At 47.5% G+C, this 26,079-nt stretch overlaps 2 protein-coding genes across 4 annotated transcripts in view; both read left to right on the top strand.

The window, feature by feature from the left end:
• LOC135910526 (constitutive coactivator of PPAR-gamma-like protein 1 homolog) overlaps positions 1–18,702 on the top strand; it is a 57,259-nt gene extending 38,557 nt beyond the window's left edge. The window contains exons 11-15 of the mRNA XM_065442598.2: positions 2,574–2,786; positions 3,663–3,994; positions 4,404–4,479; positions 6,296–6,405; positions 11,377–18,702. Of these exons, the coding sequence (XP_065298670.2) occupies positions 2,574–2,786; positions 3,663–3,994; positions 4,404–4,479; positions 6,296–6,405; positions 11,377–11,578 (933 nt within the window). The 3' untranslated portion in view covers positions 11,579–18,702. The remainder of the gene's footprint in view (positions 1–2,573; positions 2,787–3,662; positions 3,995–4,403; positions 4,480–6,295; positions 6,406–11,376) is intronic.
• Positions 18,703–22,692: 3,990 nt separating this feature from the next.
• Positions 22,693–26,079, top strand: part of LOC135910527 (protein capicua homolog) — a 42,107-nt gene continuing 38,720 nt past the window's right edge. Inside the window, exon 1 of one of the 3 annotated variants that reach the window (XM_070540788.1) lies at positions 22,693–23,412. In XM_070540788.1, the coding sequence (XP_070396889.1) occupies positions 23,312–23,412 (101 nt within the window). In that variant the 5' untranslated portion in view covers positions 22,693–23,311. The remainder of the gene's footprint in view (positions 23,413–26,079) is intronic. The other 2 variants (XM_070540789.1, XM_065442600.2) reach the window with 2 other exon arrangements.

Below are 26,079 nucleotides of genomic sequence, written 5' to 3'. Positions count from 1 at the left end.
ATTCAGAAACGGAATGGCGAAACTTCGAGCTTTCGAACGATACCAAGATGGCGGCGTTCGGTGGCGGGAAAGACGAGTTAGGGCTCCGCGAACTGCGGTGATTTTACTCGATTTAAAGCCGTTTTCTCGTCCTACGCACTGATAAATTCATTTTTTTCGGGCACTTTTAGCGCGTTTTCAGTCAAACCATTTTGATACAATGTAGATTAGGCATTGCAGATACCGAAACGCGTCGTTGCCAAAAATCGATCTTTTTTGCGATTTTCGCGATCTGATCCCCGCGTCCCCCCTTAAGAGTGGAACGCGATAGCTTTCAAAGATCCATGAATGCTTCTCACGCTTCCCCGCAGTTGCAGCTTATGTAATCATAATGCTTACCGGGAAACGCTGGTGGCAAACCCTATGCATGAAGGCGAGCTTTCTGGTAGAAACACGGCCTCTTGTGTGGACTTATCTCGGAAGTAGCGCACAGCCGAGCCAGAAAAATTACATAGTTTTCAGGTTTCCATTATTGTTTCACACTTTTAATACTTATCTCTGAGAAGACTTAACGTAGAAGGCAGGCACTGTCTGTGTTTTGTTTCGTGACATCTGTTCGTGGGCTGTCATTCTCAAAATTCCAAGTAGCTTTGTCAAGAATATAAGACGAGGTATGAGCAACTTTAGTAATAGAATGGTGTGGCAATATAACCCGCATATACCACATGTCATATAGCAAGGCGTGACATATACACATGCCTAAATGTATACGGCAATTTTCGCTCACGGACAACTCCGCCGACGCTGACATTGGATTTTCTGCAGCACGGGGCCCTTAACGCTATGGCATTAAGACTTAAGTTTGCTGGCTGCGCATAGACCACATGGAGCCTTTCCAAAGTTCCACCAGTAATATTTTCGTTTGATCACTTTCGCCTGACTCGACACGAGACGCGTCGGCATCTAGGGGCAACAGCATTACCGGCACTGTGCGCAACAGCGTACTTGGCACATGGAAGAAGTGCATTACTGGTTGCAGACGTGCAAAACGTTGACGCTGGTAATTTCTACAGCGTAGTGCACTCTGAGCAGTTTTGCTTAGAAAACACCTGTCAGCCACATTACTCCATTATTGTGCTGATATGGAAGGTCCTGCCTGCGGTTAATTAAAGGGCCCCTGAAACGGTTCGAACAAATTTTGTAGGTGCGTAGGGTACAGCTTAAGTAGAACATTCGCACCACAATTTAAGTGAAGCGTTACGTATTAATGGAGCTGCAAGCGATTAGAAGTTACCCTCCTCCCTAGCTATGCTTTTCCTCCTCAACTCGCTCGCCGAGCGAGCGGCGCTAAGCTCCGCCTTCACTGGTTCAGCGTCACGATGCGACGTCACATCGCTCACTTCCGGTTGTTTAGGAGCACGCCCCCTCCCGCGCGAGACCTCTCCGCTAGCCGCTTGGCCGTCGACCGAGAGCTATCGAAGCAGCGTGCGTTGCGAGCATTCTGTCGTAGCGCCGAACGTGTTCGGTACTCCGCTAAAAACAGGCAAGCTGGTCATTTCGGCAAATGACTGGAGGCATAAACCCAAGCTGATGAAGGAACTTTAGCGTAGACGTACGTGAGCAGCCTGATCGGTCTGCACGGTCCAGACACTTGCTGGCGCAGCGCTTAACCAGTCAAACAAAGCGCTAATATTGCTCTAACCAAGTGTAAAGCATTTGAAACATTTATAAATCAACGTGTTGATGATTACACTCCTGGGAAAAATACACACCAGCAGCAAAGAATACACTTCGTTGCTGCTACTGTGTATGGTTGAGCTCTGTGCCACCAGGTGGCTGCACTGTGCAGACCGTTCACATTTGCCCTTCTGCTCATCTCGTGGCTCATCCCAGCACAGTCAAGCGGCCAGACCCTGTCCCCCTGCGCTTGCGTTTGCCCTAATACTGGACTCGCGGTTTGCAGGTCGCTAGGTTTGCAGTCCACAAGGCAACAAAGTCGAATCATAGTGCTCGCGAAAAGACTGAGACCGACTCTGACCGCGGAGCTCTCGTCAAAATGGAGTACGTTGTAACACAAGCAGACGACACTTGCTGTGTGCCGGAAGTGCTGAAGTGTACTAAAAAACTATTCTTGTGTATTCTCTTTAAGTTATTTTCTTTTTACAAAAACAAAGTAACTAACATTCCAACTATTACGAGCATCATTTGTTCACCATAAGGTTGGAAAAATTATCGACCACGCGCCCTGGTCAGCCAATCAGATAGCTCGCCTATGTGACGTAATATGGGTTATTTGCATCATATGGGTAGGGGCGGCTTAAAATTCCGCCGAGCAGTGCGCTGCGATCGGCAGCGATGGGTATTTTTAAAACCTTATAATAACTTACACGCTTTACGCAGAGCACTTAGATGCATCAATTAATGATCAGAAGAACCTACTCTAACGACTCAGTACATTTGTAGAAAATCGCCAAAATCGTTTCAGGGTCCCTTTAACCGTGGACCTGGTCCTGCAGATTGACCGTTTGATTGATCGGTCTACAGTTCTTCTCACTCTCGTCCCCGACGCTCCTCATGTTGCTGCTCTGGTGCAGGGTGTGGAGCATGCGCTGTTTGCCAACGATGCGTGCGGTGCACCTGTTCCGTGGCTGATGTGCTGCCCGTGGCTGTACTTTGATGGCAAGCTGTTCCACCAGAAGCTGCTGAGGGCCGCCCAGGCCAAGAGTCTCGTCGAGGTTTGCGGCGGACAGATCGACCAAGTAGCCAAGGTGGAGCGCATGCGTGCCGCCATCCTCGAGGGACTCCAGGTTCGTGTCTTCTCTCTCTCTCTCTCTCTCTCTTGCTCGATTTAGCATTGGCAAGTTGATACAGTATGCTCAGGTCATACTTGCAGCGAATGATTGAGGACCTTAGCAGACAAAGTATGAGAAGATCAATATGTAGACAACAACGGTAACATTCCATAGCCTGGCAAGAGAACGAGGATTTGCAATTGGCAGTTAGCCCTTAGAATCTGTGCAGAAGTACGTTTATATACGTGAATTACTCACAGGGGACCCTGGTCATAGGAAAAAAATTCACAGAATAAAAATGGGTCGTATATGGTAGGCTTTACCAAATCCTTATTGGAAGCTTACCGCTATGCTTGAAAAGTATAATCATTACGTTCTACCAGTGCTGCAGAAACCTGGAGGTTAACAAACAAGCTCCGAGAAAGAACTAAAGACTGCTCAAAGAGCAATGAAACTAAAATTGTTAAGCGTCACATTAGGAGCCAGGAAGAGTGGTGTAGATCAGAGAGCAAACAGAGATAGTCTATATTCTAGTTGGCATTAAGAGGAAAAAATGAAGCTGGGCAGGCCATTTAATGCGTAGGGTAGACAAACAGTGGACCATTAGAGCTACAGAATGGGCGCAGCGGATGGGAGAGAGGAGTGCTGGATTCTGTCAGCCATCGGTCCTTTAAGTTGTAAGGAAGGAACCAGGTTGTCGCATTCAATAAATCCAACTCTTTGGTTGGAGTCGTAATTAACTTCAAAGCATTCAGCTTCCAGCACAACAAATGCTCAGTAATCCAGACCATCAATCCAACTTCGGCTAAGCTGTCTCATGCACAAGCGAGTTGTTCTGTGCAACAAAGGAGCATTTCCACTTTTGTGATGTGCGCATTTACGTTTGCACAGGTGGAGTTCGCACGTGCGCCCCTGCCCACAATGGGGGGCATGCCGCGCTTCATGCCGGGCTACCCGCCACATGGCGGCCCGCGGGTGGGCGGACCTATGGGCATGGGCCCACCCCCTAGGGGGCCGGCAGCTGGCCGAGGGATGCCTCCTCCGGGCCCACCTCGCCGTGGGGCCCTTCTCGCCCGCGGGGGCCAGTTGGAGATAGCCGGCGTGGTGGTTGGCTCGTGGGGGGCCAACTACGGACAGGGGCCAAGGGGCGCCTCTGCCGGACCTCACCGGGGTGGGGCCCGGGGCCCACCCCTACCGCCACAGGTCACATCAGTTGGAGGACGGTAAGCCGTGTTCTTTTTCGTTGCCTCGGTGTACAGCCGGCCAACTCTCGAATTCTCTATAATGCTTACAAATTTTGGCCCATTCTACAGTTTTACAAATGTGCAAAGTTTTCCGAAAAGTACATTCTGTTCTAGAACTAGAAACTAGAACAGAGGTTTCATGAGAAAATGCTGCACGTGGGTAGGATAGGATTGGTTCCAGCGGTGTGAACTTTTTTTTTTTTTTTTTTTCCGCCGCAACTACGATTTCAGAGTTTTGGCTGTGTGGGTAGACTGGACAAAAAGTAAGAATTGTCTTTTATATTCGAAGGCATGTTGCATGCACATCTGTTGTGAAAGGGTATACTGTGCTGGCCTTTTGCACTTCTTGTTTTTCTGCTGTTTTCATTGGTACGTATTGCGCATTCAGGTACGGAATGGGCCGTGGCATGATGCCTCGACGTCCCATGGGGCTTAACCGACGGCCAGGAGCACCTTTCAACCAGGTGAGACAGTAGGCATTCATTAAGATGCTGTTGTGAATGACTTGGCTCTCAGAAAGAGCTCGGCACGCAATTTTCGTGACCGACATTTCCAGTGGCACACTTCTCTGGCAAGCATGATCAAAACATTAGGCGTTATTGGCAAAACACGTATTGCAAGTACAGTGCAGTCCACTTATAACAATGCCACATACAACGATATAACAATTGTGGCAATGAGTCAACTTCAAAGTATCAACCTATGAATTAAGGCTATGAGAAAAAAATTCTAATGCAGTCGACGCTCGTTACAAAGGGCCCTGACAATCGACATAATACGTCCGTTTTATCCAAATTCCGTAATATCCGAGGCGCCTCGCTTACGGAACTTTCGTCGCAATGTATAAGAACTTTGTTGCAAAGAGTGAGTGAGGAATGGCCAAAATAAAAAAAAAAAACAAAGAAGTCGCAGTTTCACCCGAAAGGCAAAGCATCAATTGTGATAGCAAGTTAAGGGGGATGCAGCTTTCACATCATGAAAAATTGCCAAAAAATCTATTTTTTTTTTTCTAAAATCTCATTTTCAGTTTCTATAACCCTTTTCCTCTCTGATACCCAAATATCATCACTGTAAACCACTTAGAAGTGCTCAGCCAAGAGTGCAAGGGGGCGAGAAATCTCACGGAAATCAAGAACAGCGTTTTTCAAGCCACAATATCTCCGGAATGGCGCGACCGAGCGCCACCATCTTGGTCTCATTGGAAAGCAAATTTCTCCGTCTTCAAATGTGCCATTTCAGCGATCTCCTCCATACAGAAACAAGTACACAAAAAGCGAATGATTGAAGACCGTGCCGGAGTCTGCGATTGGCCATGACCGCCACGTGACTCCATCGCCGTTGCCATTGGTCCAGCGCTCGTGTCGTCTGCTTGGCTTTCTTTCCTTTTCTTTTTTATTCTTTTTCTACCTCGCGACTCGCGAGTCTGTTCGTCTCCACTCACCATAATCTCGACGTGCCAAAACAGGCGCTACACGGACATCGCAGTAGCGTGGCCGATCCCTACGCTTCTGGACGTTTCAGACTCGCGGCTAAGCATTCCGAGCATCGGCGACGCGAACTTCGCAACCAAGATTCACGTGCGGAATCCTCAGACATGCGGCTAAGCCTTTCAGCACACAATGTTTCGTAATTCGTGACAAAGCACATTGCGCACGCAATCCTCGGACACGCGGCTAAACATTTCGCGCGTAGGGAGGATCCGACTCGGCGATCATGCACATTGCGCGCGGACTTCTCGGACCCTCACCTAAGCATGTTGTGCATTGGCATCCCTCTCTCGCACTCAAGATATTGAGCCACTATTGTCAGCTGACCCTCGCAACTCAGTTGACAGCCCGTATCGACACGAATAAAGTCCGTTTCATACGTCTGATTTTGACAAAAACTGTCGCTAATTTCATCCACTGTAGCCGATAGTCCGTTATAGTGTGGTCCGTTAGAAGCGAACTTCATTGCATTAATAAAATAGTGCATCGTAACAAGTGTTGACTGTATTTATTAACGCATTTGTATGCCACTAGCAGGATGCCAGTATGGCAAAAGCTTTTCACACCTTAGGCAAATGCAGATATTGTCAACTCCTACCATTTGTTCCATTCCTTGCCCTTTTCAATTGACCCCGTCCCTCACGGGTTTCTCATTGTGCGAAGTATGGTGAAGCAAGTAGAAGTTCTGCACTCTGCAGACAGGAGGGAGTTTGCTGGGCCGTTCACAGCAGAACTTATTTTCCAATGCTTCTCTCTCTCTCTGTCCCCCTTCCCTCTCCACTTTCTTTTACAGCTAAACAGACGTACAAGCAAAAAGAAGGCATCCAAGACTGTGACCAAGGAGGAACCCACGCCAAAACTGGTCGGCAAGGGCCGTGGATGCACCATCGAGACTGGGGAGAAGTGAGGCCACCATTTTCTCTCCTGTTTTCATTTAACGGCGCAATCATTTTACAGTCTTTGTGTTGAGTTGTGGCATAGCAAAAATGCTCTAGCACTTACAGATGCCAAAAGTCATAGGCATGAAAAGATAAACGGAATGACAGAAAGCCGTAATGGGCCAACCACTATGTTGAGGTTAGGCTGAATTGATAGGTGTGTCGAATTGTCACGAGTCACTGCCAATCAAAATGTAAATGGTAGCGTTCAGAAGCCTCAGTTGCGCACCTGAATGGTGCCAGCACAACAGCTAAACACATGGTTGCCATTGTTGGTGTCGCTAGCCTGTGATTGGAAAAAGAAAGTTGTTGAAAAAGGAACTGTAGTTGATGTAGGAACATAGACTAGGGGTGTGCAAATGCCATATGAGATCAGACCTTGATGTAGCGAGCCTCGATTTAACAAAATTTGCGATGTAACAAAAACTAGTTTCATTTCCCAATCTAGTTCCATTGAAAACTGTATTTCACAATTTAACTAAGTCATTTTGTGACACTTTCAATTTAACAAATTTTTCGGCCATTTTAAGCATGTGCTTGGAGCTTGTATGGCTGATAAATCTAGCAAAAAAAAAAAAAAACAGAGATGTCAACCGATGTAAAGTTGTTTCAAATGTTCTTCTGCATGAAAAGTTTGAGCTGTAAAAACATTATAAAAGCGCGTGCGCGGACCTTTTTGCAATTTGTTTATACAGTTAAACTTCGGTATAACAAAGTAGGTAAAATCTGCAATTTACTTTGTTATATCATAATTCTTTTGTAACGAAATTCCGCCTATTATGCAAATAAGTACAGTCACCGATAGATTTTCCTTACATGAGAAGTGGCCGCAGAATTTTCCTAATTATCGGGCAGTTGAAAAAAGCAAATTTGAATGTGAAAACAATCCATTTTGATGAATTTGGTAGTCGGCGACGAATAATACGGTTTCATGCCATGTCGACGATATCTGGCGTTAGCAGCGCAACCCTCGCGCCACCTCTCCTACGGCACTGCAAGCAGACCGACCGCCGCTGTAGATCCACACAGCGAAGCCGGATTACAGGAGATGGGAGCTATGCGGGAAAAAACATCAGCAGACGCGTCATAGTTGCGCATCCCCACTTATAACAATATTCAAGTGCCGCGAAAATTCCATTCTTATAACCGATAATTGTTTCAACCGGATTGGATTAAAAAGAAAATCAAAATGGAAGATGGCGTAGCTATTTCGAGAAAACTATAATGGCGGTGAGGCCAGTTCTCCTCCCCACCACCTTCCTCCATCCAGCTTCTGATTGTGTTGACTTGCTTAGCTGTTTGACTCTGCTTCCTGCGCACTCGGATCGCGTGTTGTTAGCAAGCCGCAGCTGTCTGCATTCAAGAATGACGCGGCTACAATCACTGCAAACAGTGGTCATGGGCGGCAAGTGGCATACAAGCTCCACCGAGGCATCACTTTGGTGGCCCCAAAAGGCACCTTTTACAGAATGCGGGAAGGTTGCCGCAGCAGCATCTCAGCTTGAGAAATACAGAAGTGCTGGAGCAAGATTGCCACAAGCACCTCGCCACGTACTTCCCACTGACTTGCACGAGAAAACCCCATGTGCACCAGCCTTATTAAGGCAATAAGGTACAATAAGAGGTACAAAATGAAGATTGTACAAGTCTACGCCCCTACATCCAGCCATGATGACCAGGAAGTGGAAAGCTTCTATGAAGACGTGGAATCGGCGATGGGTAGAGTGAAAACTAGATACACTATACTAATGGGCGACTTTAATGCCAAGGTAGACAAGAAGCAGGCTGGAGACAAGGCAGTGGGGGAATATGGCATAGGCGCTAGGAATAGCAGGGGAGAGCTATTAGTAGAGTTTGCGGAACAGAATAATATGAGGATCATGAATACCGTCTTCTGCAAGCGGGATAGCCGAAAGTGGACGTGGAGGAGCCCGAACGGCGAGACTAGAAATGAAATAGACCTCATACTCTGTGCTAACCCTGGCATCATACAAGATGTGGACGTGCTCGGCAAAGTGCGCTGCAGTGACCACAGGATGGTAAGAACTCGAATTAGCCTAGACCTGAGGAGGGAACGGAAGAAACTAGTACATAAGAAGCCGATTAATGAGTTAGCGGTAAGAGGGAAAATAGAAGAATTCCAGATCAAGCTACAGAACAGGTATTCAGCTTTAACTCAGGAAGAGGACCTTAGTGTTGAAACAATGAACGGCAATTTTGTGGGCATCATTAAGGAGTGTGCAATGGAAGTCGGTGGTAACTCCATTAGGCAGGATACCAGCAAACTATCGCAGGAGACGAAAGATCTGATCAAGAAACGCCAATGTATGAAAGCCTCTAACCCTACAGCTAGAATAGAACTGGCAGAACTTTCGAAGTTAATCAACAAGCGTAAGACAGCTGACATAAGGAAGTATAATATGGATATAATTGAACTTGCTCTCAGGAACGGAGGAAGCCTAAAAACAGTGAAGAAGAAACTAGGAATCGGCAAGAATCAGATGTATGCGTTAAGAGACAAAGCCGGCAATATCATTACTAATATGGATGAGATAGTTCAAGTGGCTGAGGAGTTCTATAGAGATTTATACAGTACCAGTGGCACCCACGACTATAATGGAAGGGAAAATAGTCTACAGGAATTCGAAATCCCAAAGGTAACGCCGGAAGAAGTAAAGAAAGCCTTGGGAGATATGCAAAGGGAGAAGGCAGCTGGGGAGGATCAGGTAACAGCAGATTTGTTGAAGGATGGTGGACAGATTGTTCTAGAGAAACTGGCCACCCTGTATACGCAATGCCTCATGACCTCGAGCGTACCGGAATCTTGGAAGAACGCTAACATAGTCCTAATCCATAAGAAAGGGGACGCCAAAGACTTGAAAAATGATAGACCAATCAGCTTACTGTCCGTTGCCTACAAACTATTTACTAAGGTAATCGCAAATAGAATCGGGAACACCTTAGACTTCTGTCAAGCAAAGGACCAGGCAGGATTCCGTAAAGGCTACTCAACAATAGATCATATTCACACTATCAATCAGGTGATAGAGAAATCTGCGGAATATAACCAACCCTTATATATAGCTTTTATTGATTATGAGAAAGCGTTTGATTCTGTCGAAACCTCAGCAGTCATGGAGGCATTACGGAATCAGGGTGTAGACAAGCCGTACGTAAAAATACTGAAAGATATCTATAGCGGCTCCACAGCCACCGTAGTCCTCCATAAAGCAAGCAACAAAATCCCAATAAAGAAAGGCGTTAGGCAGGGAGATACGATCTCTCCAATGCTATTCACAGCATGTTTACAGGAGGTATTCAGAGACCTGGATTGGGAAGAATTGGGGATAAAAGTTAATGGAGAGTACCTTAGTAACTTGCGATTCGCTGATGATATTGCCTTGCTTAGTAACTCAGGGGACCAATTGCAATGCATGCTCACTGACCTGGAGAGGCAAAGCAGAAGAGTAGGTCTAAAAATTAATCTGCAGAAAACTAAAGTAATGTTTAACAGTCTCGGAAGAGAACAGTAATTTACAATAGGCAGCGAGGTACTGGAAGTCGTAAGGGAATACACCTACTTGGGGCAGGTAGTGACGGCGGATCATATTGCCTTGCTTAGTAACTCAGGGGACCATTTGCAATGCATGCTCACTGACCTGGAGAGGCAAAGCAGAAGAGTGGGTCTAAAAATTAATCTGCAGAAAACTAAAGTAATGTTTAACAGTCTCGGAAGAGAACAGTAATTTACAATAGGCAGCGAGGTACTGGAAGTCGTAAGGGAATACACCTACTTGGGGCAGGTAGTGACGGCGGATCCGGATCATGAGACGGAAATAATTAGGAGAATAAGAATGGGCTGGGGTGCGTTTGGCAGGCATTCTCAGATCATGAACAGCAGGTTGCCATTATCCCTCAAGAGAAAAGTGTATAATAGCTGTGTCTTACCAGTACTCACCTACGGGGCAGAAACCTGGAGGCTAACGAAAAGAGTTCTACTCAAATTGAGGACGACGCAACGAGCTATGGAAAGAAGAATGATAGGTGTAACGTTAAGGGATAAGAAAAGAGCAGATTGGGTCAGGGAACAAACGCGAGTTAATGACATCTTAGTTGAAATCAAGAAAAAGAAATGGGCATGGGCAGGGCATGTAATGAGGAGGGAAGACAACCGATGGTCATTAAGGGTTACGGACTGGATCCCAAGGGAAGGGAAGCGTAGCAGGGGTCGGCAGAAAGTTAGGTGGGCGGATGAGATTAAGAAGTTTGCAGGGACGGCGTGGCCCCAATTAGTACATGACCGGGGTTGTTGGAGAAATATGGGAGAGGCCTTTGCCCTGCAGTGGGCGTAACCAGGCTGATGATGATGATGATGATGCACCAGCCTTGCTTGCTTTACACGAAGCTTGCCAACAGCCTTCTCCAAGGCACAGAGATTCTCTGCGTAGTGAAGCAGAAGGTCCCTAGTGAAAACATGTCCATGAGGCTCACAAAAAAAAAGTTCCAGCAGTCCCACTCGCGTGCACAAAGTTGGCAAACTCACTCTCGCATTGGCCCCCTCAGACCAAACTGCCAGTCTGAGTAGGTCAAGGTAAGTCTAACAGTGGGTACAAGCTTGAGCCTCAGCGAGTTGTGCCAAATACCATTGACAATTACTGCACTAATGCAAAGAAAGATTACACTGTTTCCGTGCGTCCTCCTGCATGGTGTCCCTTTCCTTGCACAGTAATTTCCTACGGTGATGATGAATCAACTAGCCCCTAGAGGTGTCCTTCACGAGTTGAGCCAAGTTCGAGAAGGTCTCAATTTGAGCGAGTTGGAGTCGCTGAGTTGAGCATAGTTTGAGTAGGTGCAAATCTGAATGAGCAGGAGCGAGTCAGAGGGACTGTGCTCACACGTGACTGTTCTCCTACGCACCCCCTCTACCTCGTTGCAGTTGCACCATTGAGGTGAGTGAGCTGGCGGCCAAGGACCTGGAAGCCAGCGTTGCTGGCTCGGACGAAAACGACTGCCCTACAGCCACCACCATCGCACCCACCCTGCTCATTGCGGGCGCCACCGTCACCGAGACCGACACCGACGGCCCACTTAGCACCAACGGAGCTGCCGCGGCTTCGGAACAGTTTGCCTCTGTCTAGCCTGCCAGCAAGAGTCTAGCAGCTGCCGCGTGCGCTCTAGGGGTCACTAGTGTGCTGACCGGCCTGCCTTGATGCCCATTGCTGACAGTTTTCTGTTGCTTCTTTAAATTCCGCTGTTCTGGTTCGACCATTGTCTCTAGTGCTCGGTTTATGTGACTACATTCTGCCCCATTTGGTGCCTTCGTTTTTATTTTGTTAGTAGGTCTAGATATGGGGTGTTTGTCAATAGGTACGGTTCAGTATGTAGTGAGTGCTACTTGTAGTACCGTCTTGTTATAACCACCTGCGATATCAGCAAGACTGGCAGTGGGAGCCTTTGCGCCACTTGATACAAGCTATGTGACCAGCGTTCATTGGTTTCATTGCATTAGCCGCTGACACCATGGTGGAGGTGAAAGAAGGTGTTGCCGCTGATAAAGCAGAGCCTATTGTTATGCCTTCAACGTATTCAAAGTAGACCAGCCAGCAAAAATGCTGCGTCCTGCAAGTTCTTGTCTCGATAAGCATGTTAACATGTGACTGTGAATATTTGCCAGCGTGCAGCCTCGCTGATGTCGCAGATGGTTTTCACCAAGTGATAGTGCAGGTATCGATACTAGAGAGTGTTAGCTTGTCCAGTATTCGGGTGAACGCAGGCGGACTGGGCGTTTGGGTGGAGGGGTGGAGGCGTAAACACGAGTGGCCTGCATGGTGCGTGATGCAGAGCTCAAACATAGCTAATGTTCCAATAACCAAGTGTATTTTGCTGCTGCCGGTGTAAACCTTTGGCAGCAACACGGTTACCCAACTGCAAAAAATTTACATGAGCACCGAAGGAGCTTGTACACTTGGTCACTGCAGTATTGGCGGGTTTTGTCTGTTTGAGCTCTACGCCACCACGTGGCAGCACCACACAGACCGCTCTTGTTTACGTCTGTGTTTACCCGAATACCGGACAAGCTAAAACTGTCTACTGGCTGTGTTTTCGTCTGTTCCTCTCAACATCAATCTGGCGCCTGCGGAATGGACCTTCAAACTTCATTGTCAGATTCTCTGGCTCCTTCACTTGGTATTTGTTGTCACCAGGTAATCACCGAATTGCACTCTGTTTATGGCTCATGGGTATGCTTGGTTTAATAATGTAAAATGTTTATGGCTCATGGGTATGCTTGGTTTAATAATGTGAAAGAAATTTTTTTCCTCCCTTCTTGTGGTGTCTTAGTGCCACCCACAGCTGTGAGCTATTTAGATCTGTGCTATAGCAAGTCTTTTGCATAGTCAACTGTCGGCACAGGAGGTCGGTCAGGCATAGAGACCCACGGAGCGATGTGGCATCAACTTCCCTTCCACTTTGTCATCCTCATCCCTGTTTTCTTGCGGAACAGTCTCCCCAACGTTGTTACAGCACGTGTGTACTGGACACGACTCGGCTGCGCCGACCAGTGGTGTGGACCACACCGTACCTGAGCACACGGCATCACCGCGGACTTGTTGGGGATGAACTGTGTGTGTGTGTGTCTGTGAACAAGTGAGACAGTTTTTATCTACAACTACTCGACCATTATTTTTTTTATGAACTCATCGTGGACTTGGAAGATCGAGTGATGACTCATTAGTATCAAAGGACTTCTGGTGAAGACAAGGACTCGCATCAGCGCTGCACTGCATAAGCCGCGTCGTCTGCTCTGTTTGCTGTGTACCGACTGTGTCGAGCCTGTGCTGCATTGGGCTGTGCCCCTAATGGAATTGGATTGTGGGCAGGCCACATTTCGTACTCGCTGCCCTCGTGAGCTGCGGTCTCCCATCGAGCTAATAATGTTGGTCGTGTTGATTGAGTGGTTGGTCTCACGACAAAGTCTGCGTCGGGAGAGCCCGCGCTTAGTACTGCTCGTCTCTCGATTGTTAATGTTGGCACCAGACCTTTTTCTTTCTTTTTTTGCATGTAGGTGCAGAAAGTATCTCGTAAACTGAAAATGTTTTGGTAAATAGAGGATTGCAATGATCCAGGGAAAATGTTTAGAAAAAGAAAACAGTAAGTGCTGAAGTGGCTGGGCGTAATGAACACTGTGTAAAGAAAATTGCAGCTTTGATGGCGACTGCAGCACAGGAGACACGGTTCCAGAGACCAGAGGCAGGCTGGTGTTGGCGTACAGCGTGCTGTGTACAGTGTTTAGACTTCTTTTTTTCTTTGTTAGGTTTTGCAAGGTGTATATTTATCGAAGCAATGTTGGTGAGAACTGGGAACAAGATGGCCGCCGACTGGCTGCAGATTGTGCATTGTTAGATGAGGAGGAAAGAGGGATTGCAATGGTTATGTGCAGGCTGGTATTTATGGCCACCAGAGTTTTGCAAATGACGGAAGCGGCGCATGTCTTGTATTTATTCTTTTTTTCCTTTGAACAGTAGGTAATTGTTTGTCTTGCGCCACCTTAGTATTAAAGTGGCTTGGGACAGTGGTTACTTCTGCTGCTGTTCCCTGCCGTTTGGTTTCACAGCAAACCAGCGAAACCTTAGGAACAGGGGATAAAGGGAAATGCTTTTTTTAAAGAAAAAGCAACAGTGTAAAAAAAAAAAAACAGGCATGATCGCACAATCAGTGCCCTGCTACCATTCCCACAACACCCACCCGATTTGGGGGGATCCCCCGTTGTGGGTTACGTGAAACAACCATAGCAAAATGAGAAACGGAAGAAAAAGGAAGACTTTCTCCGGGAATCTTTTCGGGAGGTTTTGGTTGCAGCAGTTTTGCGAGGCGCACTCGCAAAGGCGACGACTCTAGATTACTTTCCTTTGGGCTGCGATGACGAAGAAGCCGGTGGGGCCTCTTTCTCCATCGGACAAAAAAAGGACAGGCAGCCCCAGTGTTCATTCAATGTCACTCCTCTTGACTCTCTGTTAAACGCTAGCCTCCCACCCACAAAAGGCAGCTGAAGCACCGCCACTTGTTTCCAAGTTGACAGGGAGTTATGTGACGTGCCATAAGCTATGGCCTTCTTCCAACAGTAACTGCATTGGCTTTCTGTTGCACGCAGCGGAGCCATTGCACAATGATGATCAAAGACACAAATGCTTACTCAGTTTTAGAAAGCGAAATAAAAACAAACTGAAGCAAGGAAAAGAAGTTGCGCCATAAAAAGCGCCAACATGGCACTAAACTTGCTGCTTGAGACACCATGCTTGCAGAACTTTGATGGGAACAGTCTTTTTTAATTTTTTGTTGTTTTTTTTTTCTTCCTTAGACCTGTTGAGAGGCGAAGGGCGCTTGTTCGTCCTCACCCCCTCCCCCCACTCCCGATTTTTATATTCAATGTTCTTAAGGCAAGGCGAAAGTGTCGCAACCTTTCAAACTAAGCATCCTGCTTCTACTACTAAATGACGTAGACAAGGTACTCCGCGCATAACTGACTTCAAGAACAGGGGAACTCAACGCAGAGTTCCGTGCCGCAAAATAAACGGAGTTGAATGTGTCTTGCAACCTTCAAGACTTTTCTGTTGCGCGCGTGCAACTTTTAAGAGACAGCCCACAGCCCAGCGCTTTTGAGCGACCCTGGGCACCCGAAAGCTGAGGGTAGACGACGTAATGAGAGACGTAATGTTAACGTGACAAAATATGGCATCCTGAGCAGGCTTGTTTCCTGCACATAGCGATGACCAGACTTCATGCTTAATGCGGGTAGGTATTGGGGCCTCCGGGTGCTTGCCTCTTCTTCAAAATGCTCGATGAGCTCTCTTTCTTGGCACCAAGCAGCGAAGTGAAGACCGAGCCGGCGCAACTGCAAACCGCAGCAATGGTTCTCTCTCCCGACTGCACGCACCCGCCCCCTTTCACCGTGCCCCGCAGCAGAAATTGCATGAGCGATATAAAGTATCGATTTTCTTTTTTTTCTTTTGTAAGCCCGTCTGGTTGCACTGGACAGGGGCAATGTGCTTGTTGCATCCTGCATTTTTTGTTTTCTCTAAACTCCCCCTTCCTGCAATAAGTGCAGCTTTTCACTTCTTGAAAAGTTTGGGTGCAGACGACGCTTTAGCAGCGTCTGCCAGTTGTACCAGCTATACTTTAACGCTAGATCGAGTGTAGGTGGGGAGCCAGGTAGCCTCAGTGCTTTTGTGTAAATGTGTCAAGCAGTTGTTCACTGCTTTGCTATAGGACCAGCTCCTATTTTTTTATTCCTTTAGTTTCTGCTTTTGGCGCTCTTGTGTTTTAATGGGTAGCGGCTGCCCCTTCCCATATAGTGCCCCTCAAGTTTTTCTGAAGCCGTGTTCATTTTGTAGTGGCGACTGTTTCTTGGTCCTCGTAGTGAAGGCTTCAGTGACGTGTCGAGCAGCGTTCGCATCTGATTTTTTTTTTCATTTGCTGAAACTGCTTCGATGCCCATAAATGTACCACTATATTGAGATGAGTTATGGTGTTTGTCTGCGTAACGCCGGGCCTAGCGCCTTTGATATGCATGCCAGGACATGGCACCATTAGGCGGTCGCATGTTTGAAATGTGTATTATTATCATGGTTATCATTACTATTATCTGTGCTAGGAAACTGCTGCAGTGAACAAACACGGGAGAGAGCAAGAAAAAAAATTCATGTCGTAGCATTAACACCAAGCACCATCGTTTGCCACTGTGTGCTGTGGAAAAAAAAAAACTTATTACAAGTGGGTGCACTATATCGGTTTGTTAGACAAATGTACTTCTGCAGTATTGCATTCTTGATTGTTTAAACTGCTTGCTGACTTTTGCCTTTTGTAGGCTATCATGACCCTAGCACTAAGTGAGTGCTGTGCTTTTTTTTTTGTCTCGATTCTTTGAGAAAACAGTGTAAACCTTTGTGCTTTGTGAAGCTTGTCAACGTGAAAAGAAGGGAAAGCTTGCTTTGTGGCCAAAACGTGGCCCAGTGGGTTTGTCAGGATGTGGCCGCACACAAGATGGAGGAAACTATGGGCATTCTTGAAAGAAAATATTTGCTGTTGCAAGCATTTATGTGAGCCCGAAGCGGGAACACCCTTAGACCTACTGTTTCCGCTCGAAGGAGGCTCGTAACCCCGGCAGTCACCTTTGAAGTTGCATTCCCTTCTCCCGTTTTCGAAGCAGCTCGTGAAGCATGTTTTCGGAACTCGTAATGAGTTTCCAAGTGGTTGGGTGCATATATTGCATGTTTCAGCAGGCCATTGTGAAATTGTTATTTTCTGTCCGGCTTAAACGGGCTGTAGTTGCGCTCTGCAGCAGCTGCCATAGCTATCTCAGCTTTGAAACCCATTGCAGGGCCATTGCCTAGTGGTTATCGTTTAGGCATGTTGTCGAACTGAACCAAGCTTCTGATTTTAAATGTGGAGAGGATCGACCCTCACGCAAAAACGGGTTCAGCTCAGTTTGTTGCAGATGTGTTGCGCTCCCGATTCACATTGTTTCTTCCATCTTGTGTGCTTGCTTTGTCGTGATAAAACTGTCGGCAAGCCTCGTAAATGACACTATAGGCACCGGACGTGCAGGCTGTTGCGTCTTATGAGGGCGGGATACAGGCTCAATGCATGCGGCACGACTGTCGGTCCGAATTCCGTTTTACAGCATCTGCTTATAATTGCGTTTTTCTCGCCTACCAGCAGGCGGCAGTTCCTCGTCGTCAACAGCTCCTAGTTGCTTTCAGGTTCTTAACCCGACTCGGCCTGTCTCCTTGTTGGTTGCTGTTGAAACAGGAGCCGTTACGCTCTCGGCAACAAGGCCAGCAGGATGTGCCTATATGGCCCAGCAGACTCGCAGGCTGGTTGCTGTCATGTTCCAAGTACAATTAGAGAACAAGTAGCCTGCAATTTTTTTGGCCTGTAGTATTGATGTGCAAGTATCAACAGGGAGGAAAGCTTAGGTCCCTGGCAACGCTCATGGGTTGAGTGTTGCTCTTGGGCCTTATACCCCAATCGCACAGGGGACTTTCATTTGAAGTCAAACCCAAACGGGATCAAATTTATCGATGACGATTGGCTCCCTTGCGCAGCTTGCATAAAGAAGCCAATTGAGGAGATTGATCCTTGTTGAGCTTGATTGCGATTGAAAGTGCCTCGCGTGACTGGCGTGTTACTCATCTCACTTTTGCACCTGAACTGCAGTTGTAGCCAAGTTCTAGGCGCTGTGCAGGCTTCCTGAAATATTCATCAAAATTTTCAGGCTGTAATGTGGTTACCCCGTAAATTGATTGGGCCTGTACACTAGCTCTTCGCAGTGCATCAGCCAATGTGCCATGGAGTGCCAGGTTGGAGCAAGGCTTCGTTGAATTTTCTGCATATATAGCATGTCTCTTTGGTTATTGTTCACTCGGAGTGCACCTTACTAACCTGTCTGCCCCCTTTTTTCTTCTTTAGGCCAACGTGTTGTAGTAAGTGGGTTGTCTGTATAATTGTCAGTTTTTTGGCATGAGCATTTATTACGCCATGGTAACCAGTTATCTTGATAAGCAGTGTATCTTCTTAACATTAATCAGTGTCGCGGGGAAGGCCGCACTACAGCTGCAAAAAAAGGAGACTGGGAGAAGAAAAAGAAAAATGTGGATTTAATAAGCGTCGCCGCGTACCATAACTCCAGTTGCTGTATGCGATTGCATGTCTTGCATGGGTTTCCCCGAAGCCCACATTACTGTCAATTTGTAACTTCTTTTTCTTGCAGCACATGGTCTTCATAATGTTTTTTTTTACACTTTCTCCATTGTAAGGAAGAGCAGGATGATTCAGAGAACAGTCAACAAGAGAAGCCTTTTCACTAAGAAGGCTGGCTTAGTAGGTTCACGGAAGGCACTGACAAATTTGTGTCGAAGGGGGGACAATTTGTAATTGGGGCTGGGATAAAGTTTGAATCAAAGCGAACCAGGGATGAAACGGCCTAGGTACGGGAGGGGAAATGCATGCGACAAAGAACATGGCTGAAATTGGAGTGTGTACCGGGCTGAAAGTTGGTTAACGGCAAGCAATCTGTGTTGGCGAACATGGCGCGTGTGTTGGGAGTCAACTTCGCCGAGAGTAGAAAAAAAGAAGCATCTTGTGTGAGCAGGCGCCTCTGCGATGCCCGGTGCGTCGGCAGTTGTGCGCCGTCATGCTGGTCTCTGGAGAGGGATGTAATTCATGTGTTGCCAGTTTTGTGAATAAAACTGATTTGTTTTCCTCACTGGTGACTCCTCTCAAATTAGTCATGGTTGTGCTGTACAGTGCATCGTGTGCATTCGCAGGGCTCGGGTGGAACTTCATGGGTTTGCTTTCGCCTGGTTTTTAGGCAGAAGCATTTGCAGCAGAGGTGAAGGTTACTGTCCTCTTCGGAATGTGACCGAAGTCTCGTGTGACGAGTAAAGTATGACAGTCTAGTGTTTGGTGAAGTATTCGGGGTGTGCGTAATGCATAAAAGTGCAGGAAGCTGCTAGAATGGACATGTAGTGCAATGTAGAAGATTATGGCCGTTTTCCTGTTCAAAATGTGTCGGTAGAAACACTTCCAACTTTTGGCAAGAGGTTACTTTTCCTACATGCTGCATACACCAATCGTTTTTAAACCATAAGGGGTTCTTGTGCAAATCCATTTGGTGGCAGTAAAGATGCTATACTATATTTTGCTCCACAGGCTTGTCAAACTGTGGGATTGGAAGTTGATGGGGCTCAGTTGAACGAGGACCAGTGCAGGCACATCAGCCAGGCGGGTCAGTGGCACAGAAGTGGGTGCCACCCTAACCTTTGCACCACCCAAGTACAAGCACACCTAACACCCGTTGTCCTGCACCACGGGTGGTGCAGTTACGATGGTAAAGTCATAACGCTGGTATATGTGCACCCACGAGGCAGACGCCTGGGAGACAGCGGCAAAATGTGCAGTCAGTAGGCCTCTAATGCATTGCTTCTTGTTGGATTAAGTGTTTCATACTTCTTGTGGTGGAGAAGAGGTTAAAAGTGTCCTGTCAAGTCATCTGTTTAAAGGTATGTTTATCTTTTCCACCACAAAGAATCAAGAGGCCACAGGTGCTCAGGAGAAAGAGGGAAATGTAGGGATGTTTACCATGTTGCGCTTGGTTTGCTACCCTACACTGAGAAAGGTAGAAGCAGGAAGGTTCAAAAAGAACCAATGCATATGAGTGTTCACTACACATTCAAGGGTGATTGCAGAGTCCACTGTATAGACAGTGCAGCAGTGGCTTTCTGTGTGGATGACTGACGAGTCCAGAGTCCATATGTCCCAACTTTTGCGAGCCATGCAGTTTGCTACAGAAATTACTCGAGAGAACTCAAGCTCTAGTGTCTCCAAGATCAAGTATGGGAGCTCGGCCAGTATGGCAATGATTTGTAGTCCATAGACCTGCCTAAACGTTGTCCTTCTGGCTTAAAATGGTGGTGTGACTCTGCGAACTGGTTACTTTTAACAAAATGTTTTGTAAATGCAGCGATGCACAGTTATTACACATGTGGGCAGGGAATAATTGCCTTGGCATGTTTGGAAGACTGTTCAGTGCTTGGGAAATTTAGAAAGTGTAGTAAATAAAACCACTAGAATGTTAGAAGCTGCAGGTACAGACTTAAAATATCTGTGCTAACCCATGACTTCTATGGTAGCTGACTGACCACAGTGCTCTATTAATTTTAGGTGATGACTGTGCTGCGAGTGATGCCATCCAGTTGACTTAGGGTAGCATGCAGAAACTGTCCTTGTGCTAGTAGAAGGTGTTCTATATCTCAACTTTGTCAAAAAGCAAAATTTGCACAAGGTGCTATCCAGGCATTGCATGATGAACACTGGATAAGGGTTTGCAAGAATGGAAAACTGGGCAAAGTGGTTGGCAACACTGGTGAAAGGACAGGAGCTGGAAACCCGCGAGGTGGAGAGAAGTGATTAATTAAGGAAAAATTGGACATCCACCCATTCGTAGAAACTGCTACAAAGGAAACCCACACGGGTTCCACGAAAGAAAAGCCTCATAGGTGAAGAAAAATTCGTCCTAGTCTGGGACTCGAACCCAGGACCGCCACCTTTCCGAGGCAGTCGCTCTACAAACAATTCTACGAATGGGTGGATGTCCGATTTTTCCTTAATTCTCTCCACCTTGCGGGTTTCCGCAGAACTATTACGTCAAACTCCTGCCTTTGCTTCGAGCTGTTGACAAATTTGACTTCGCCCTGCCATCTGCTAGCCGCCTGCATGGTTAGCTCAGATGGTAGAGCAGCTGCCCTGGAAAGGCGGTGGTCCCGGGTTCGAGTCCCGGACCAGGACGAATTTTTCTTCAACTACGAGGCTTTTCTTTCGTGGAAGCCATATCGGTTTCCTTTGTAGCAATTGCTATGAATGGGTGGATGTCCGATTTTTCCTTAATTGGTCAAAGGACAGTGCGAAAGGACACAAGAAAGGTACAGCTGCCACTCTGTGCCCCTTTCCTGCATCCTTTCACCAATGGCTCGGTGTACGTTATACGTACAAGTGCTCCACGAGAAGAAATGCTCAGTGGGAAAGCTACTTTTACGCACTTGTCTGTCAATGTTGAAGCCATGTGCAGCAATTGATTATTTCTAAACTTATTCTGCCTTTGCTGTCACATTGCTCAGTACTGCAGCCTGTAAGTTGCATGTGCGTATATATGAAATGCAACTTTCTTGACGCAAGACTTGCATTTGCATCTAACACTTAAATTCATCTATCATGAGTAATGGTTATTTCTAAATCGATCTGGCAGAACATGCACTTACATGCTTGTGTATGTATGCATTTAATGCACTTTGCTTGGCATAATCTTTTTTTTTTTTTAACAGGCCAGGAAGTCTATTAATTAGCAACGAACTGCAATGAAAAAAAGCCGAAGTGTGGTTATGCAGCTCGGACTGTTTGTTGCCATAAAATTCAGGAAGTGCACCTTTTATATTGCATATAACTGTGGAACTCTGGTTTTGGCAACTTGATGAAGTGTTCTTTGCTTAGTTGTGTGATGATGCTTTTTGCATAAGGTGTCTATAGCCCTACAGCTGCTGATAGAGTACCGTGCCGTGAACTTGGCCTTCAATAAACTGGCAGACCAGGCCTGCTGTAACTCTATTGTAGGTCTAACTTGCATTTTATATTTATGCATTTGGGACTTAATACATTCAATGAAAGCTATGCCAGAATGCTGATAACAGTAAGACACCATATGCTCCGTTCTTTTTCATTGGAGTGACCAATGCCTGCATTATCTTACCACACATAGCCCAATATGCTGCAGCTGTAGTAGTAGTTTCGCTCAAGTTCTTGCAGCGAGAAAAATGCACCACCTGGGAGGAAAAAGTGCAGCCGTGAACTAAATCTAAGTAGCTCCCTTGAACTGAGGTGTCGTGAAAGCAAAACGCTCACGAATTGCCGTTTGCAGAGCTCGATTTTCTATTACGCCAATTTACTGAAACAAAACTGTCATTGGAGGAGTTTTGCAGCCGGCTACTCAATAATTGTTTCGCCACGTTGCTCCTCAACTGCCAGCTACTCGAGGTCGCATACCGTCAGGCAGTTGCTTAATTAACTCATTGCATGTCTTCCATCTCGGTTTCAGCAACTGGTTGGGAAAAGTAATGCGAGCAATCGCCTAGCTACGGGCCCGGTTTCATACGAAGCCATTCATTCGCTCAATGGCAGTGGCAGGTGTGGTTGCATCTTTGAATGTTATAGAAACCAGCCCTAAACAAGCGCCAAATTACGAGTCACTAAATTACACACTTATTGAAGCAGAGCAATAGTCGCGCGAATGAATGAAAAAAGCATCGGGGACGTGCACTGATAATAATTTTGACGTCGCGTTCCCATTTCAAACGTGTGGGCAATGAAAATTTCTCTTCTTCAAGAAACGATGCTCTGAATGATAGTACCGCAATGGTCTAGTTTCAAATATGTAATATATTCAGTGGGTAGATGGGTGCGTTCGTACTGTATGCATTACGTATGCCTGCAACCGCACAATGGAAAACGAGCTCATTCATTCGAAGCGAATATACTTCGTGCGGCGTTTCCGGAAAGTTAACGGGAATAGTAAAACGATTAGAACGTGCATGACGTAGGCCTAAGCAGCCCGAGAAACCGCCACGAGGGGCGGCCACTGTTTACGTGCGTGACGGCACGTAGCGCTTGACCTGGTTCGCGTAGGGGTCGAACTGCGCTTGCGCGAGCGCGCATGCCAATTTGCCCGCTCCTCTCGTTGAGTAGAGCACAGAAGAACAGACTTAACCTAATTAGGATGTACGCTTTATTTCCAAATATGCGGATTTACAAGTACAAACAACCTGTGTCGCACCGAGCTGTGACCGAGCCGGACCGCTTTGCACGGCACGGAAGCGCGACGCTCCGCGCAGTCCGCCATTTTTAAAAGGACTCGCCGCGCGTACCTTGCCGGATCGTGCCAGGGTGTCAACCGTCGCTTTCCCAGACAGCAACATGTAGCACTAACCACAAAACACCTCCTGCATAGGAAAACGATGCCGGCCATGCCGTGTAGTTGACGATAAAGAATGGACCGACGACATAAACAACTCGGGCGCCGGCGCGGCGGAAGAGCTGCTGCGGAGGTGTCGCCACCTGTTGTGCGGTTTTGACGTCACCGTCAAGATGGCAGCCAAGGCGAGAGCGTAATGTATGAAACCGAGCGCTAGCTGACTTTTCGCATGTGCGTCGCGCGCCGTTGGAGCTTGGAGCTGCTGTGGACACCGATGTGGTAAAGTAACGGAATACAGTGGACGAGGCCGAATTTCCCAGGGCTCCGGCCGCGGGAAGGAACTGCGTCCGCCAAGATGTTCAACGTCGAGCAGCAGCAGTTCGGCAGCCTCCTCAGTCATTCTCATTATCAAAACAACATCGTCTCCGCCGCCGCTGCAGCAGCACGACAGCCCTGGTATGTCCTACTTTCGAGCACGGCGTTCGCGACAGCCGCGTCCACCGTATTCCGTTTCCTCGTCGCGCGGAGCGACATACTTGCGGCATTCTTTCTCCGGGACCCGTGCACGGGCCGATTCCGCGGCCGTCTCGTGGGGGCGGGCTAGCGAGCTTTCGGAACTGTGCTTTGCGAAACTGCCTGAAAAAAAAATCGAGTTCCGAGTGTCCCGGCCGGAATTAGAAAGTTTCGTTAAAGTTGGGGTGGGCGGGGGGGAGAGCTTGTTTTCGCTGGCTACGTGTCTCGGGGCATCGAGGAAAAAGCGAGGCCCGGGGCGCGCCTTTTCGTGATCGGTGCCGTTGACCCCCGCGCAGCAGGCAGCACGGGGAGCTCGAAAAAGAATCGGGTCTGTCATTCCAATCGTCCGGCGCGCGCATTGTAACGTCACACGCCCCGCGCCACCGAAGCACGCACGCGTGCGCATAAACAACAACAAACGCAATGAAAGACGGAAAGGGGACACCGAAATGCCGCATCCCATACAGCGCGTTCGAACGGGCGCGTACGGCGCCGCCTTCTCTGTGGCCCGGGCGCGTAAACAACGGGCGCCGTGTAGTACAGAGCGTGTGGATCGCGGCGATAAAAAAAGCAACTGTCGCGGCGATAGACTTCAAGGCTGCCGTGCTGCGTTCGGCGCCGACGACATGCTTGTTTTCGTGCTGTGGACGGACGCGCGCCGCGGGTCACGCCTTTGCACAGCGCGATCCGACGAACGAGCGGTTGAAAAGCGAACACATGTTCCGACCACTACTGCGTGTGCGAACGCTGCCGTGCTTTCGGGGTGAAAAAAAGGGGAAAAAAAAACGCGAGCTGTTGAGGAGGCCGTAGAACTAAACAGGCAGCAACGAGGATCACGACGTGACCCCATGGCGCCGCAAACTTATTTTTCCAGGTCCCCCGAGCGTTGCGCGTTTTGGAGCAGCGCGCGCGCCGTTGTTTATTCCCCTCGACTCCGCGGCCGCCCGTTTTGCGTTTGTGCGTTTGCGCTTGCCGCGATTCAGGTTCGGCGCAGTTGGAGGACCCGGGCGGGGGTGTGGAGGCTAGACTAGCTGAACCTGTTATCTTCATTGAAAAATGTTCCCCGTGCCCCGTAAACTTTGGCCGCCCCGTGTCCAAGGGTAGCGGGGAAGCCGGACTCGTTTTAATCGTTTCCTTTATCATTGTTTCTTTGCTTCCCTCTTCTCGGCAAGTGGTTCGCCTCTTGCAGATGTTTCTCTCCCATTGCTCCGCGGTCCGCACCGTTGTTGTTGACGCGCCCACCTCCGCATCCGTTGTTCGATTGACTTTTTATGGGAGCGGGAAAAAACAGAAGGCAACAGAAAGCTCCGTTATAATCGCGGAAAAAAATCAATGCGGAGAGGCAGCCGCGAGGTGGCAGAAATACAGACGCGGTTGTTTATGGCGAGAGAGCGTTCCGGTGTCCCTCCAAATGTTGGCTCTAGGAGGAGAATTTCGTTTTCGAGGTTGTTTACCGCGTTGAGCTTGAGCACGGCGCACGTTTCGAGACCGCCGTCGTACTTACACGTGCTCCGCTCTTCCAAGGACGTGGAACTGTAATCGCCGCGGCCCGGTAGTTTTATTTTTGTCCGACTGTTTTCCCGAGTTGGCTTTTGCAAATGAGCTCCGCTCTTTCGCTCCCTGCGCCTCGTTCTGTCCCTGTCCGGCCTTCTTGCGTTCCTTTTCCAGTAGCCGTGATTGTCGCCACTGGCATTCGTGTGGTTTCATGGCCTCGACGTTGAGCTGGCCCGATCGTGTTTCCGGGTTGAAATCGATTTTGCACGCTTGCCGTCAGAGTTAACATCAGACTTCATTCCCTCTGTTATGAAATTAAAGCCAAAAGCAAATTCGAGCGAAATGCCTGCCCATGCCCAATCGCGATAGAGTGTCGACCGCGATTTGCTCTCTTCCCCAGCTTGTGCAAATGAGCCACTCGAGATCGAGAAATTCGATCGCAATCGGAAATGCACTGTGTGTTGTTGAAGGGGATGAAGATTTCTGTTTGAGGTGATTTGAATGTGCTAGATGTTTGAACCTTAATTATAGTCTTTTTTTTTTAGTTAAACTGCTATAGATACATCCCAGTGCTATAGAAGTCTCTTCTTTGTTTGGTTTACATCTGATTGTGGCTGTATGTAAGGGTCTGGGCTTACTTGCTTTTCACTTACACTTACCGCATATTAATTTTTATTGTGGTGCATTTGTGTGGTTGCTATGAATGAAAATTAATTTGGAAGTAGCCCCGTCGCATACCTACATGGAAGCCATCAGCCACTGGAATAAAGTACTTGCAATACCCGCAATGCACTTGCCTTCTGTCTCGTCAGTCCTTGTAGGTGCATTAGAATGTGTGAATCAGGATGTCAAGATGTACTTTGTCCTCATCAATAATCAGCTGAGATTCTGTTGTACCAATCATAATGAAACACACATCGCTTCACGGTATAGTAGAAACACAGCTGTACAGTATTACAGAAAATGACTAGTTTACAAAAATTCAGTAGGCAAGAGTGATCTTACACCTGAACTTGTTTTTTACCAAAAAAGCTAAAGTCAGCTTCAAACTCGCATATGGAAAGTAAACATTAGCTCTACTCAATTTTTTATGGGAGCAAGCAGCCTCCATTTAAA

Source organism: Dermacentor albipictus, chromosome 6 (genome assembly GCF_038994185.2).
Source record: "Dermacentor albipictus isolate Rhodes 1998 colony chromosome 6, USDA_Dalb.pri_finalv2, whole genome shotgun sequence".
In the NCBI taxonomy this organism is placed as follows: domain Eukaryota; kingdom Metazoa; phylum Arthropoda; class Arachnida; order Ixodida; family Ixodidae; genus Dermacentor; species Dermacentor albipictus.
This window is presented reverse-complemented; position numbering and strand designations above follow the sequence as displayed.